At 44.9% G+C, this 13,354-nt stretch overlaps 1 protein-coding gene across 3 annotated transcripts in view; it reads right to left on the bottom strand.

The window, feature by feature from the left end:
* CTDSPL (CTD small phosphatase like) overlaps positions 1-8,268 on the bottom strand; it is an 83,934-nt gene extending 75,666 nt beyond the window's left edge. For all 3 annotated transcript variants that reach the window (XM_059494056.1, XM_059494064.1, XM_059494073.1), the window contains exon 1: positions 7,775-8,268. In XM_059494056.1, the coding sequence (XP_059350039.1) occupies positions 7,775-7,850 (76 nt within the window). In that variant the 5' untranslated portion in view covers positions 7,851-8,268. The remainder of the gene's footprint in view (positions 1-7,774) is intronic.
* Positions 8,269-13,354: the final 5,086 nt, after the last annotated feature.

Genomic DNA, 13,354 nt, shown 5'->3' with positions numbered 1-13,354 from the left:
CACCCTGGGACAGTGGGAGGTGTCCCTGCCATGGCAGGGGTGGCACTGTTTGAGTTTTAAGGTTCCCTCCAACCCAAAGGCTCCTGTGATCCTGTGAGAGCTTTCCTGGAATCGGATCCCTGGTAACCACACGGACGTGCACTCATGGGGAACCAATGCAAGTATGTAAATATTCAGGCATGAAAATACAAGACAGCTTTTGTGGACAGAAATAAAGCAGCACTGTCTGCCAATTGTTAAATGCATGCTCAGAACGACTTTGTCGAAAATTTGTATCTTTTATAAAAACTCTTTACTAACATTGCTTCAAAAAAAAAACTCACACCTGAATTTTTCTACACGTGTCCACTGTAAGAGCAGCTTTGTGGCACAATTTCTTTATGTGATTATGAGGATGGAAACTGATTTATCTCCCCCAAAGTGTTCCCAAAGGCAGGAATTCACCCTCAAGAGCTGGAAGCACATCCCTCCCCCTGGCTCCCAGAGACCAAGGGAGGAGTCCCACACACCAAGGGAACAGCCAAGCTTTGCAAATCATCAAATAAACAAGAAAGTTTCAAATTTTACTGCTGATTACAGCAGGCCAGGAAACAGCAAGGTTCTTTTTACTGCCAATTCCGCTGGGAATGCTGGAGGACAAGGCAGGAAGCAGAGAGCTGCGGGGGTGGGGAGAGCAGGGCGGCGAATAAAAATCAATATTTCCCTTGCTACCAGCAAAATAAGCTTTGCAACAGTGGCAGCAAACAGCTGGCCAGCTACTCAGCACAGAGGACTTGGCTTTAAACAATATCATCAATATGCAAACTGTAACTGCAGGCTGAGGTTCAGGAAATATTTGCCTCCTACAAACCTGTTCTGATATTTTAGAAACATTTGAAAAGTTATATACACATTAGATTTTGATCAGGCATCCATTATTTGGGGCTGCTCCTCTGTACAAAATAGGTCCTGCAGAGTCATATTTTCCCCATCTGTCAGGCTTTACATATATTAATAAACATTGAGAAGAGACTAACAGCTTCTTGAAAACATAAATAAAGGAAAAAAAAAACTCATTTCAACCCCCAACAACCTTAGAATCCAAGTCTATCATGTATTTATTCAGCTTTAACTCACCATAAATTTTCTAGATAATAGAATTCTCATTTCTAGTGCAGCCAATCACTTCTAATAATTGGGTTCTTCTTTTTACAAATCATACTTTATTATCTTGTACAAAGAAAACAATAAGTGGCACTTTGCAAGTGATCATTTTGATAACAGGCTGAATAAAACCCACAAGCTTTAGAACATGACTTTCTCTGCTCATTTGGTTAAAGTTGATATTTTTACTGCTTGTATCTGTGTTACACAGTAGCAGCTGGCACTGAAAGGACTGAACTGTATAAGACTCTTAGACTTTTTTTTTCTTGTTTTACAGCAAACATTCCAGAAATACAAAAAAAAGGCCAAAATTATACCACAGCAGAGCACATGGAAGATATTTTCACTCAGATCTATTTAGATGCTACTTATGCTTTCCATATCCATCCCATCCATGTCCATTTCATGGCTCAACTTCTCTAAGTAAAAATAAAGCAAGCTCTCCTCAAACTCCAGCAAAAACAGAATTTATAGATGATTAACATTTCCAGCATGAAACTCTTGGAAGTGTCTGTGGTGACATTAAAGCACAAAAGGCTTCTTTGCTCTGGGAATTCAGCAAATCATTCAAACCCAGTGAGATGTTTGAGCTGAGCACTGAAAACAGAGTTTAGATCAGGAACATCCACTAGAACCAACTCATGGAGCCCTAGGAGATGTTGCTGAGAGATTTTTCCAGCCAGGTTTCCACTGCTGAGAAGCATGGGATGGTCTGCAATCCTCACCAGCAATCCAGATGTGATCTTTATAAACATCTAAACTGTTGCAGTTGTATCAGCCCTTCTCCTGTTTCAGCTTGGGAGATTCCATCCCTTTCTGGAAATAATTCTGAGCTGGGATAAGGGGACACACAAAGTGTGTGGGCAGAGACGCTCAGACTCCATCAGGAGTGGTCAGGGCAGGCTGGGAGCCCATCCCAAACACCAAAATTCTTCCCTGTGTCCCCACCAGGCTCTTGGGGCTCCAGAGGCTCCGAAGGCAGGACTGCAGTCCCTGCTCCATCCCCCACACAGGCTGGAGCACTCGGGCTGCTCTCGGCTCCCTCCTGGTCCCACACACATCCACATTCCACATTCCCCTGCCCTCCCGGCGAGATGTATCCCCCAGGCAGGGAGGAGGAAGAGGGATGAGCCACATTTTCCCTCACTGATTCACACAGCAGGCAAAACCTAGGCAAGAATGGAGATAATTAGACCTGTCTTTGCTTTTCCTTTTTTTTTTTTTTTTTTTTAAGAAAATGTTAGCTCTTGTTGACAGAAAAACTTCAAATTGTCTAATTCTCTGTTGGCTGGGCATGAGAAATGGATAAATTCAAACCCTAAAGTTATCATTTCCATAGGCAGGATTGCTCAAAATTGGATTTTTAATTGGAAATGTAATACTGAGCTCCAACCATGGTGGTCATTGCCAAAAATTCAAAATTCAAAAGTGCACTTCCTTACAGAGAGAAGAACTAAGATTTGGCATACACATAAAAATTATGGGATAGATCTAATTTTCAACCACTCTCATGTCAGAGTGGTAACTTTTAAAGGACAGTCAAGCTCATAAATCAAGCATTCCACGAAGGGAAAATAAGCTTCCCACAGTCCAACCTATCTATGAGGGCAACAGGAAAGTCCTTCACAACAATGCCCAAGTCAGGCAGTTTCATTTCTCTTGGCCTTTTGCCTTCTCAGCATTTCAGTTTTTATCCCCTTACAGAAACACAAATGGAGCTGTTATCCAGAGGCTCATTTGGAATGTTCAGCTTCAACTCTGAGAGCTGAAGCGTGGCATCGATCACACTGCATTTTACTGATTATGTCAGAAAATGCTATTTGCATTTCTGAATAGTGAATTAACAAAATGTAGGTCAACTTTGTTGAGTTTCTTTTTTTTTTCTTTTTTTTTTAAAGGCATGTTAAACTTCTGAACACTTTAGTTAAATCACCACATTGAATCCAGTATGAATTTCAGGTGACAACAAGCACTGGGAAGAAATGATCACACTGCAGGTTATAAAGTGAATATTTGATATTTAGGTAAATTATCATTCCCATCTGCCAGTGCACTTCTGCCTGTTAACTGGGACCCTAAATCAAACCTTGGGTTACTACAGACTCCCTGGAACATAAAACCTACTGTATGGCTACTCTGGTCTCATATAACAGCTATGTCATTAGTTAATGATTTAAAATTTTACCCTCTGCAAGCAATTCACATTCCAGTGGATTACTGGAGTGGTTTCCAAATCTTTTTTTTTTTTTTCTTTCTTCTCCCCTTTAAATGCTACTTTAGTGTTAAAATTCTGAAGTCAGTATTATAAAAATCTGTTGAGACAATGTCTCAGGATCATTAACATATGTTCAAGTGTTTGAGTACTCTGAATTCGGGTGATGTAATGGCAAAAAAGTACATTCAAAATATTTTCAGCTATATTCAAAATGGTTTTTTCATTGAAGACACAATTAAAGACATTTATTTTGGCTTTTAACTTGAGATCTTCAGAACTCTTTATTTAAAATTATAATGAGTATTGCTCTCATTGCTGGTTTTTTCCAACTCTATTTGAAAGAAAAGAAGGTAAAAAAGTTTGTGAAAACATCCCCAGAGACTCATTCACACTGTGATTTTAAAAAAACTCTAATGGTTCAGGTTCCATTGTGAACCTTTTGCATACAATTTATTGCAGAAGACAATTCACACCTGTAGGGACACTAAAACATTCTGTTACTCTAAATAACTGAAAACAGACACTCAGCTGACAGGAAAATTTTAGAGAAGTCAGGAAAGATGGAGCTCAAGAGAGAAAACAAAACACCACAGCCTGAAGGAGGCACCTGAAGGACTGGACTGGCTTTTTACCACTATTGAACTTGGCACCTGGAAACAGCCAAGAATTTGCATCATTTATGAGGATCAAATTAATGCAGGCAGGTAAAAAAAAGGGAAATTTATTTCTTTGGACTGAATGCCTGTTGCCCATGCATGACCACACTCTCAATGTGACACTCAGAGCAGCACTGCTCAGTTTTCTATACATTTAACCATACAGATTTTACATCAGAAGTAATATCAATTAATACAAATTTTAAAATAACCAGTTGATTTTATCTGTGCTGATTTATAGAGATCAACACTTTCACTTTTTCTTCATATTTTTTATTTATATTTTTCTTAGTTGCTCACATTTACCCTGGTTAAAAAAAAACTCCTTTTCACATACTTAGGTCTCCATTTTAGCTTCAAGTTTGTTAATGTTCCCAATTTCCAGAAGTGCCAGATGACCACACCATAAGATATTCTGCAAAGAACTCCTACTTCTGTTACTTAAAAAACTAACAGAGAATTGAATTCTCTGTGAATTTAGTGTCCAAAGAATTTCCAGGCACCTACGAATCACTTCCAGTTGAGAAAATCTAAGTTTCTATTTCCCAGAACTAATTTAACAACACAAATAGGGACCAAACTCCTCCAGCAGCACCAACACCACAGGCATTTGAGAACATTACAATAATAATAATAATAATAACAAAATATGATTGTAGCAAACCTTCCATGCTCAGCTTTCATCTTGACAGACAACTAAATCCAGTGCACCACCATGTGGCAACATATTAGGGAATGGTTCACATACCAAGACCTGGTTTTTTCCACCTTCAAAATTTTTTTGCTATTTCTTAAAAAATGAATGTTAACAAATCCTTCTTAGTGTTTAAAAGATCTCCCTTAAGTTGCCACAGTTTCACCCATCTCAAAAGGCTGTTTTTTAATACACCTGGACTAGTAAGAAAAAGCTTGAGCATTTGTAAAACACATTATTTACCTACAAACACAACTGCCCCAGGACCAGAGAAGCAGCTCTGTCTCTTGCCAACCTCACTCCCTCCCACAGGAGAAATCTGGCAAAAGCCTATACTGCACATCGAATTCCTTTTAAAACACAAATACATTTAAAATAAATAAATTAAGCTAAATGCTGGTCTCACATCTGATTAAAAGCTTAAAAAAAATCTTGGGAAAAAATCAAAACCTTGAAGGTATACACATGCATTATTTAGCAGCTGCTCAGTTACTCTGGAACTGCCTCTCTCCAGCTGAACAACAAGATTATAAATGATTTTTCTTCCACGAGAAACACCAACACAAGGTCTCAACAACCCCAAGAAAACCCTGATTCCCCAAGCCAGCACATGCCACTTAGTACCCTGGAATTTCCTTCTGCAGCCAAATGCTAAACTCAGAGGGAAAAAAAAAACCCAGCTTTTCATTAAACTGAACAGCCTTGCCTCACACAGCACAGCGCTGCTGTATTTCACCTTATCACAAAACTCCAGAATTCAGCCTCAGCTGACTCTGGATTTCATGAAACAGAGAGTTAATTCACGATGCCTTCACACATTTGTGAGCCATTTTGTACCAATCCCTGAACCAGCAGCACGGCTGAGTTATCTGGGCTCCCTCTCTGCGCTCCGGGCTCTTTCTCTCGAAGCTCACCAGACCCAAAGGCTCTGAAATCTGACAGAAATTTGGGTGAGGATGGGCAGCCACGCCAGGGAGGCAGGCAGAGCCACGGGCTCCCACAAGCTCCTACCTCCAGCACCGGGAAAACCTGCAGGGGAAGAGGTTGGAGCAAGCAGCGCTCTCCTTGCAGAGCCCAGCACAGACAGAGCCGCGGTTCTCCCGCTGCAAAAGTTGCTCTGGAGCGATGTGAAAGTCTTTCCACAGAGCTCATCGTCAATCCAAACACGTTTAAAAAAAAAATACACACCCTAAAAGCTGAAAAAAAATGGTAATTCACCTCCTGCTTGAAGATGACGCTGAAGTTTGCTCATCTCCAACTCCGGGTCCCCTCCTTCCCCTCTCCCCCAGCCCAGCCAACCCCAAGCCTGAAAAGCTCCTTCTCTGCTAAGAAGACCATCACGATTTTCTGCCAAAGACAAACCAATAGCAAGAACACAATGCACATTATGCAAGTTACTGCAGAGTTATGCAAGTTGGATGCATATTTTCACTCGCTCTGCCGAGGACTCCGAAGCCACTTGTTTGATGTGGATGCCTACTCTTCTTCCCAGCTGTCAAATCTTCCTCTGCTTGTCTCAACTGGCTTTTTTTGCACTAAAATTTCAAGCAGTTGCTGCAGATATTAACAAAGCCCTTCCATTACATACAATAATCTAGGCCATTAAAACCACAACATGTGAGCACAGTATCACACATGTCTAGCCAAAAACAGGTCTCAGGAGATGTGGTAGGCAGAGCACAGCACCTTATTTACTGCAGGTATCCCATCCTCCACATTGCCAAAACAGAGGAAAGCATCAAAAATCTCTTGAGCCAAACCAGGCCTCGTGGTGGAAGTACCATCTCACAAGCAAAAGGAATTAGAGAGTTACATAAACACTCCTATGCTGAAAATAAGTAATTTTTTTCTCAAACGCCCCCCAAACCTGATGGTTTGGGCTTTTTTTTTTTTTTTGATCTACCTCCATATTTCTGCAGTCAGCACTGGTGAAGCAAGAGACAGATTTCATGTATGGCCTGACAGTCAGAAGCAACTGAGAACAACTTCTCCAACAATATAGGAGCCCTCACTAGTTCCAAGATGAGCCACACAAAAATGCAAGCTTTTTGGGCACTAAATCCATAAATTTCAGGGGAGGAGCTACCAATCTACCATTTCAGACAACTGCTCAGAGATCTGACTGTACCTACCAAGGAACATGGAGATATAACTCGTTACTTCTAATTTCTGCCCTTTCTCCCCCATTTACCAGCACTGCCTGTTACAAAGCATAAAAGTGACATCCAAGTAACTTCCCAAAGCCGTGAACAAGCCCCAAAAACCTGAACCCTCCTCTCACCCACCAGACACGAGAACACAACCACTTACAGCCCCAAGACTGCTCCAAGCCTCTGAAAGCAAACAAGGTTAAAGGCACTCGACAACGAGCAGACTTTGGAGGGAAGCAGCTCCCTCAGGCAGGCTGGATTCATCTCATTTGGGAGTAAAACCCAATCCAAGTGCGATGCCTTACGCAAGCAACAACTATTTATCCAAGGAGTCAAACAGAGCCTGCTTTAACAAGTAGCCTGTGTCTCTTTCTGAGAGGCACAAGTAACCTCCAACAAACCCGAAAGCTGCACAGATTCTCAAATGGGGAGGCAGGGAAGAACATAGGAAAGAAATCTGGTTAAAAAAAAAATAAACAAGGAGAGGGGAAAAGAATTTAAAATCTTTCCAGCGGATATTTCAAAACCTTCCAACACACCCAGCACAGGTATCCCTTCCCTCAAGCAGGGCATAACTGCACAGTGACCACCTTATAAAGTTACCTGCCCAAACATCAAGGAACAAGAGTGGGTTTTTTTTTAATGACAGATGAAATTCGGTATTTAAACACTTTTAACAAGTTCTCAGCTGTATCCAACAAGCAGTTTCAGACACCCTTCACGCAAATACCTTCATCCCACGAAAAAACAAACCCAAAAAACAACAACCAGCCCAAACCCAACAAACCCTCCTCTATTCCCAGCAGCCTGGAGAGGATTAGACGGCCACTGAAGAATGCGAGTTGTTACTACGTGCATTTTTAAACAGAAGGGGAGGAAAAAAAAAAATCACGGAGAAAGATAGAAAGCAGCTCACCTTTATCCTGAGTGCAGGACAGGATCTCCTCCTCTTTGGGGTTAGTCACCTGGGTGATAATGGACGGGTTGTCCATGGAAACAGAGTGAGATTCCACCTGGCTATTTCCCTCTCAGAGGCAGGCTTGTGTGCGGAGGGGGTTATTGGGGGGGGAGCGGGTTTGTTTGTTTGTTTAAAAAAAAAATCAAGACGCAGGTTCGTATTTGGAAAAAAAAAAAAAAAAACTATCGGAGAAAAAAAAACCCAAAACAACCAAAACCTCAACAAGCAACTCCTCCAGGAGCGAAACCGAGGGGAAGGGGGTGGGAAGGACGCCAAACGCGATGCCACAGCGGCCTCTTGCCGGCGCCAATTCTGCACGGCGAAGGGGGGGGGGAAAGGAGCGCAAACCTCCCCCCCCCTTTCAAAAAAAGCGAATTAATCCAATTCACCCTTGCGGGAAGCCCGCCGAGCGCTGCCCCCCGAGCCCCCGCCGCCTCCCGAGGCGGGGGAAGAGCCCCCGTCCCTCCGCTCCGCGCCTCCCCCCGCGGCCTCACGCCGCCCCCCGCATCCACCTGAGCCGCCCCTACATTCCCCCCCCCGCCGCCCGCCCCCGCGCTTATCTCATCCCCGCGCCCCCCTTCCTCCCGCGGGCAGCGCTCGGCGGAGCGACGCCGGGCCGCCCCCTCCACCTCCTCCTCCTCCCTCCTCCTCCCCCCGTTCCCGGGTCGCGGGCGAGGAGGGAAGCGCGGCGCGAGGGGAGGAAGGGAGGGGAAAGGGGCCGAGCCGCTCCCCGCGCTGCGCCACAACCCGCCCGCCGCCGCTGCCGCCGCTGCCGCCGCCGCCGCCGCCCCGAGCCCGTGAGCGCGCCCGGCCCGCCCCGCGCCGGGTCCGGAGCGAGGGGCGGGAGCGGCAGCGCCCGGCGGTGCGCGATAAACAACGGGGCGGGGCCGGGCCGGGCCGCGCTGGGCTGGGCCGGGCGGAGCGGGGCGGGCGGCGCGCACAACACCGCGGGGGTGGGGCCGGGGCCGGGCTTGCAGCGGGGGTGGGGCCGGGCAGCCGTGAGGGCGCGGGGCGGGCCCGGCCCGGCCGCCATTTCCCGCCTCGGGCTGCGCGGGAAAAAATAAATCACGGCGGCGGAATTGTTTGGGAGGGAAAAGGGCTGTGGGATCGGCGCTGCTCTGTCAGCCACTGTGTGCTACGTGCGGGATTTCCTCAAACACCTCCCGGGACGGTGATTCCACCACCTCACTGCCGCGTCCTGTCCCTAATATTTAATCAACTTTTCTGTGGAGGAATTGTTCCTAATGTCCAACATAAACCTCCCCTGGCACAATGCGAGGCTGTTCCTTCTCATGCTGTCCCTGTTCCCTGGGAGCAGAGCCACTCCCGTGGCTGTCCCCTCCTGTCAGGGAGTTCAGGGAGTTATGGGGAGCCGCAAGGTCCCCTCTGATCCCCCTTTTCTCCAGGCAGAGCCCCTTTCGAGCTCCCTCAGCCCCTCCTGGTGCTCCAGACCCTTCCCCAGCTCTCTTGGCCATCTCTAGACCTAATATTAATAGATTCTTGAACAGATATAAACCATCTATTAGAAGACATGTGAAGTATTTTTACAGGTGACTGTAAGGTGTCTTTTTCAGAAGCAAGCATGCAGCTCAAATCACAGAATCACTCCATTTGAAAGTCACCACAGTGGGTCACCTTGTTCCCTGTCCCAGCTCCGGCAGAGAAGACCCCAGCAGGGCCATCCCAGAGCACACAGCACAGGATTGTGTCCGGATGGCTCTGGAATATCCCCAGGGAGCGAGACCCCACAGCCTCTCTGGAGGATCTGTTCAGGGTTTGGTCACTGCACAAAAAGTTCTGCCTCATGTCCAGGGGAACTCCCTGGGATCATTCCTGCCCATTCCTCTGGTGCCATTGCTGGGCCTGGGCCCTGCTCCGAGCCCTCCCTGCAGATGCTGACAGACATTGGTGAGATCCCCTCAGTGCATCCTCTCAAGGCTGAACAGCTTTTCCTCAGCTTTTCCTCATAAGAGAGTCCATTAATCTTCCTTGTAGCCTCTGCTGGACCCACCCCAGGAGCTCCATGTCCCTCTTGCACTGCAGAGGTACCGATGGCAGGCTTGGCTGCTTCTCTCACAGCAAATACCCTCTTGTGTTTTTTCTAAAAGGCATGTCTGGTTCTCCAAGAATTCCCAGAGCTGCTGTTTGCTGGTGCATGAGGATATAAATTATGCTGTACCTGTCCTGTTCCCACCCTCCTTGGTACCTGCCATTACCCAGGGCCTCGGGCCCAGTACTGGGGAAAGTACATGGGAAAACCCACCCCAAATAATGGCTCTTTTGTGGGGCTGCCAGAGTGTAGAACCAAGAGAAAACCTTTAAAAAAGCATGGTGGTGTTTTTTACATAAATAAAGAATTGCAACCTCCTGTGCCTCCTAGAAAAAAACAAACTAATGTATATTCAAGCCTCTGTTGTAACCGTGCTACACTAAAGATAGGTATAATTTTATAATTATTTAAATAAATGGGGAAAATCCTTCTGTAGCCAGCATAGACCCAGGCCACATGAATTTTAGTAATATTGGTTACAGTTATCTTCTTTTTGCACTAAAGGGGAAACCGGTGACAATTTACATTAACAAAATATTTTAAAATTTATCTATGAACAGTTTTCCCTAACAGTAACAAAGCCATGGCATTGACTCCCCATCCCTGGAAGTGTCCAAGGCCGGGTTGGACAGGGCTTGGAGTAACCTGGGACAGTGGAAGGTGTCCCTGCCCATGGCAGGGGGTTGGAACTTGGTGATCCTTAAGGTCCCTTCCAACCCCAGCCATTCTGGGATTCTGTGGTTCCTTTCAGCTGCCAAGCTGGATTCCAGAAATGACCATTTTGTTTAATTCCAGCAATTTAAGCAGCTGTTTTTGTTGCAGCTCTTCCTCACTGTGAAAGAAGACTGTGGGCCCAGCCTCGAGGAATTTCTGCTCTGCGCAGTGCCACATCCAGTTTCTGGAGAAAATGACTTAACAGCTCGGGGGCTTTGTTTTGTTCCTGCAGTCAACAGATTTAAACAATTTGCTGCAAGCCTTCAAATCACTGCTGGTTTTTTTTTTTTTTTTCAGTGTAGAAAAAGTCATTCCAAATCTACCTGTGCTTTCTGTCTCCAAAACTAACACTCCCTGCAGAGCAGAGATACCTGTATTGCAGGTTTCTGGGACTCGTATTTTAGGTTTTCCTGTCCTACTCTTTATGACAAACCCTTGCATGGGGAGTGAGCGCGATGCCACTGCTTGCATTGCATCCAGCTGTGCAAGTTCCAACCTGCTCCTGCTTTGGCTCCTCCAGACAAGAACCTTGCAGTTCCAAGCAGTCCCTCACAGGATGGATTGGGCACAGAGGAGCAGGAGTTGGTACATGTTGGCTGCTGGAATTAGCCCTGCTGCCTGTGAAGGCTGGCAGCTGCTGCTCCTGAGCTATTATGCAGCTTTATCACAGCTCTGGTTGTGTTGTAACCCTGCAAGTGCTTGATCTTTTACCCGCCCAGGCACTGCAGGCATTTTTAATTATCTGAGGGTTCATTTGCATAGGAGCTTTTGCTGAAACAATAAATTCATACCTCTGTTATTATCTGGTATGAGTTTCTGTATCAATATTTATATTTGGGTAAAAACCAAAGAAGCTTCCTGCTACCATTAAGACAAAAGAATTGTTTCAGAGCAGGTTCAGGAGTCAGCCAGCACTAAGAACACATTCCTTTTCTGTGCAGGGAAAGGGAAATTGTAATGTGTGGTGGAAGAACAAGCCTTCCAATGCCTCTTTTCTATGCAGGGATGAGGAGACAGAAACATCTTGTCTGATGAAAAGTACATTTTGCAAGGCTTGACAAATACAAGGTTCACCTCGAGCCAATGTGGTCTGTGTGATTTTAATGCTGGTAAGATTGTTTCTGCAACTCATGTGGTAAAACTCCAGTCCAACAGCTCCCTGTGTGCTCATCTTCATCAGGAATTTGGTATTTAGTTCAGTTTGGAGGGGTAACTGCTGTTTGTGGTGATATAAAAGGGGGGAGTAGGGTGAGAGGATATGCCAGAGGGGCTGTCTCTCACGGTGCTTTTCCCTTTGCTGCTGCCATGATGCTCCCTCACCCTTCCAGCCTAAGATGGAAGGTAAAAAAGCAGGATACTGGCAGCACACAAGGAGCTGTAGAAAGTCCGTACTCCTGCAGGGCAGTGAGAAGCAGAATGGAAGCTGAGGAAATGCAGCTGTTCTCACCCCAGCTGTAACCTCAGAAACAGGTCCCTTCCCTTGGCTGTGGGATCAGCCTCTCCACCCCCACCACTCCCAGTCCTGTGCCAGTTATGAGAGAGATGTTACAGAATCGAGAGCAATCCACGTTGTATCCTTTCTGGTTTTACTGTAGGAACACTCTGAAGTGTGTACAGTATCTTCTGTCCATGTTTCTTTGTGTGCTACATGAGCTAAATCCTAAATAATCCCATGGAACAAGGGAATGGTTTCATCTCCCTGTCACAGATCAGAGGTGGAGGTACAGACAAAGCAATACTTAGCAAGGAATTGCAGCACCAGCTAATAGGGGATCCAGGTTTTCATCATGACTTCTGACATTTGTCCTTGTTACTAAAATGTGTCCCTCCCTCAATGCCACAGGATGTTTTATAATGGGGGGGAGGGGGGTGTTTTTAGCAGAACTGTTCTACATTAAAAGGAAGCATTTATTTTCATTGGTATCAGTTCTGTGAAGTCTTGACCCTGGGCCCACAATGGGAGTTTTATCCTTGACTTTAATGGGAGAACAATCAAGGTCTCGTGATATTACATCCTAAAGAAAGGAAAATACTGCAGTTGGTATCAATAAGATAAATGTCTCATACTTAGTGTAAGCGGCTATATTCTTGCAATAAATGGTTTATTAGATTGATTAAATGTCTTAACTTCACCTCAGCTATTAATCACTTTTGGCAGCTGTTTACTGCTTTGTATACTTTGAAGTAATGGACATTATTCCTTAATTATCTCATTGCAGCTCAGTCATTGTTTCCTACATAGTGCCATTAGAATGGTAAATTGCAACAGTAAAACAGTGTCAATAGGAAGTTATGAAGTTCCCATTTTATGATGCATTCATAAAGTTAACTCAATCTCCTCAAGATGTGGCTGTGATTTCCTCACAGTGACCTATTTGCTACGACAGGAGAGATTCTGATGAGGAAAGAGTTGAGCTTTAAGTGTGCTGGGACTCTGCTTTTACCCAAGTAAAACACAGCATATTCCCTGTTGGAATATATGTGCACATCAGAATTTATTAAACTAGCGCTTGTTTGATCACTTTTGGTTTCACTGAGTGCTGTGAATTCTGAGGATTTTGTGCCTTTGAATACAATGCATTTATTCCTGAGGTAAAAAAAGAGAAAACTCCAAGCAGTGCTGTCATTTAGATGTTACTATTGTCATTCCACAGAAGGATAAGAGAGAACCGAATCAATCAGAAGAAATGGCTGCTTTTAGTTTTATCTCCAGATCTGGCAGCAAGTCATAATGTAGCAGTTGTACAACAATTTCCATTCTGAGTCCCTTTTTC

The sequence above is a fragment of the Ammospiza nelsoni genome, chromosome 1 (assembly GCF_027579445.1).
Source record: "Ammospiza nelsoni isolate bAmmNel1 chromosome 1, bAmmNel1.pri, whole genome shotgun sequence".
NCBI classification, from domain to species: Eukaryota; Metazoa; Chordata; class Aves; order Passeriformes; family Passerellidae; genus Ammospiza; species Ammospiza nelsoni.
This window is presented reverse-complemented; position numbering and strand designations above follow the sequence as displayed.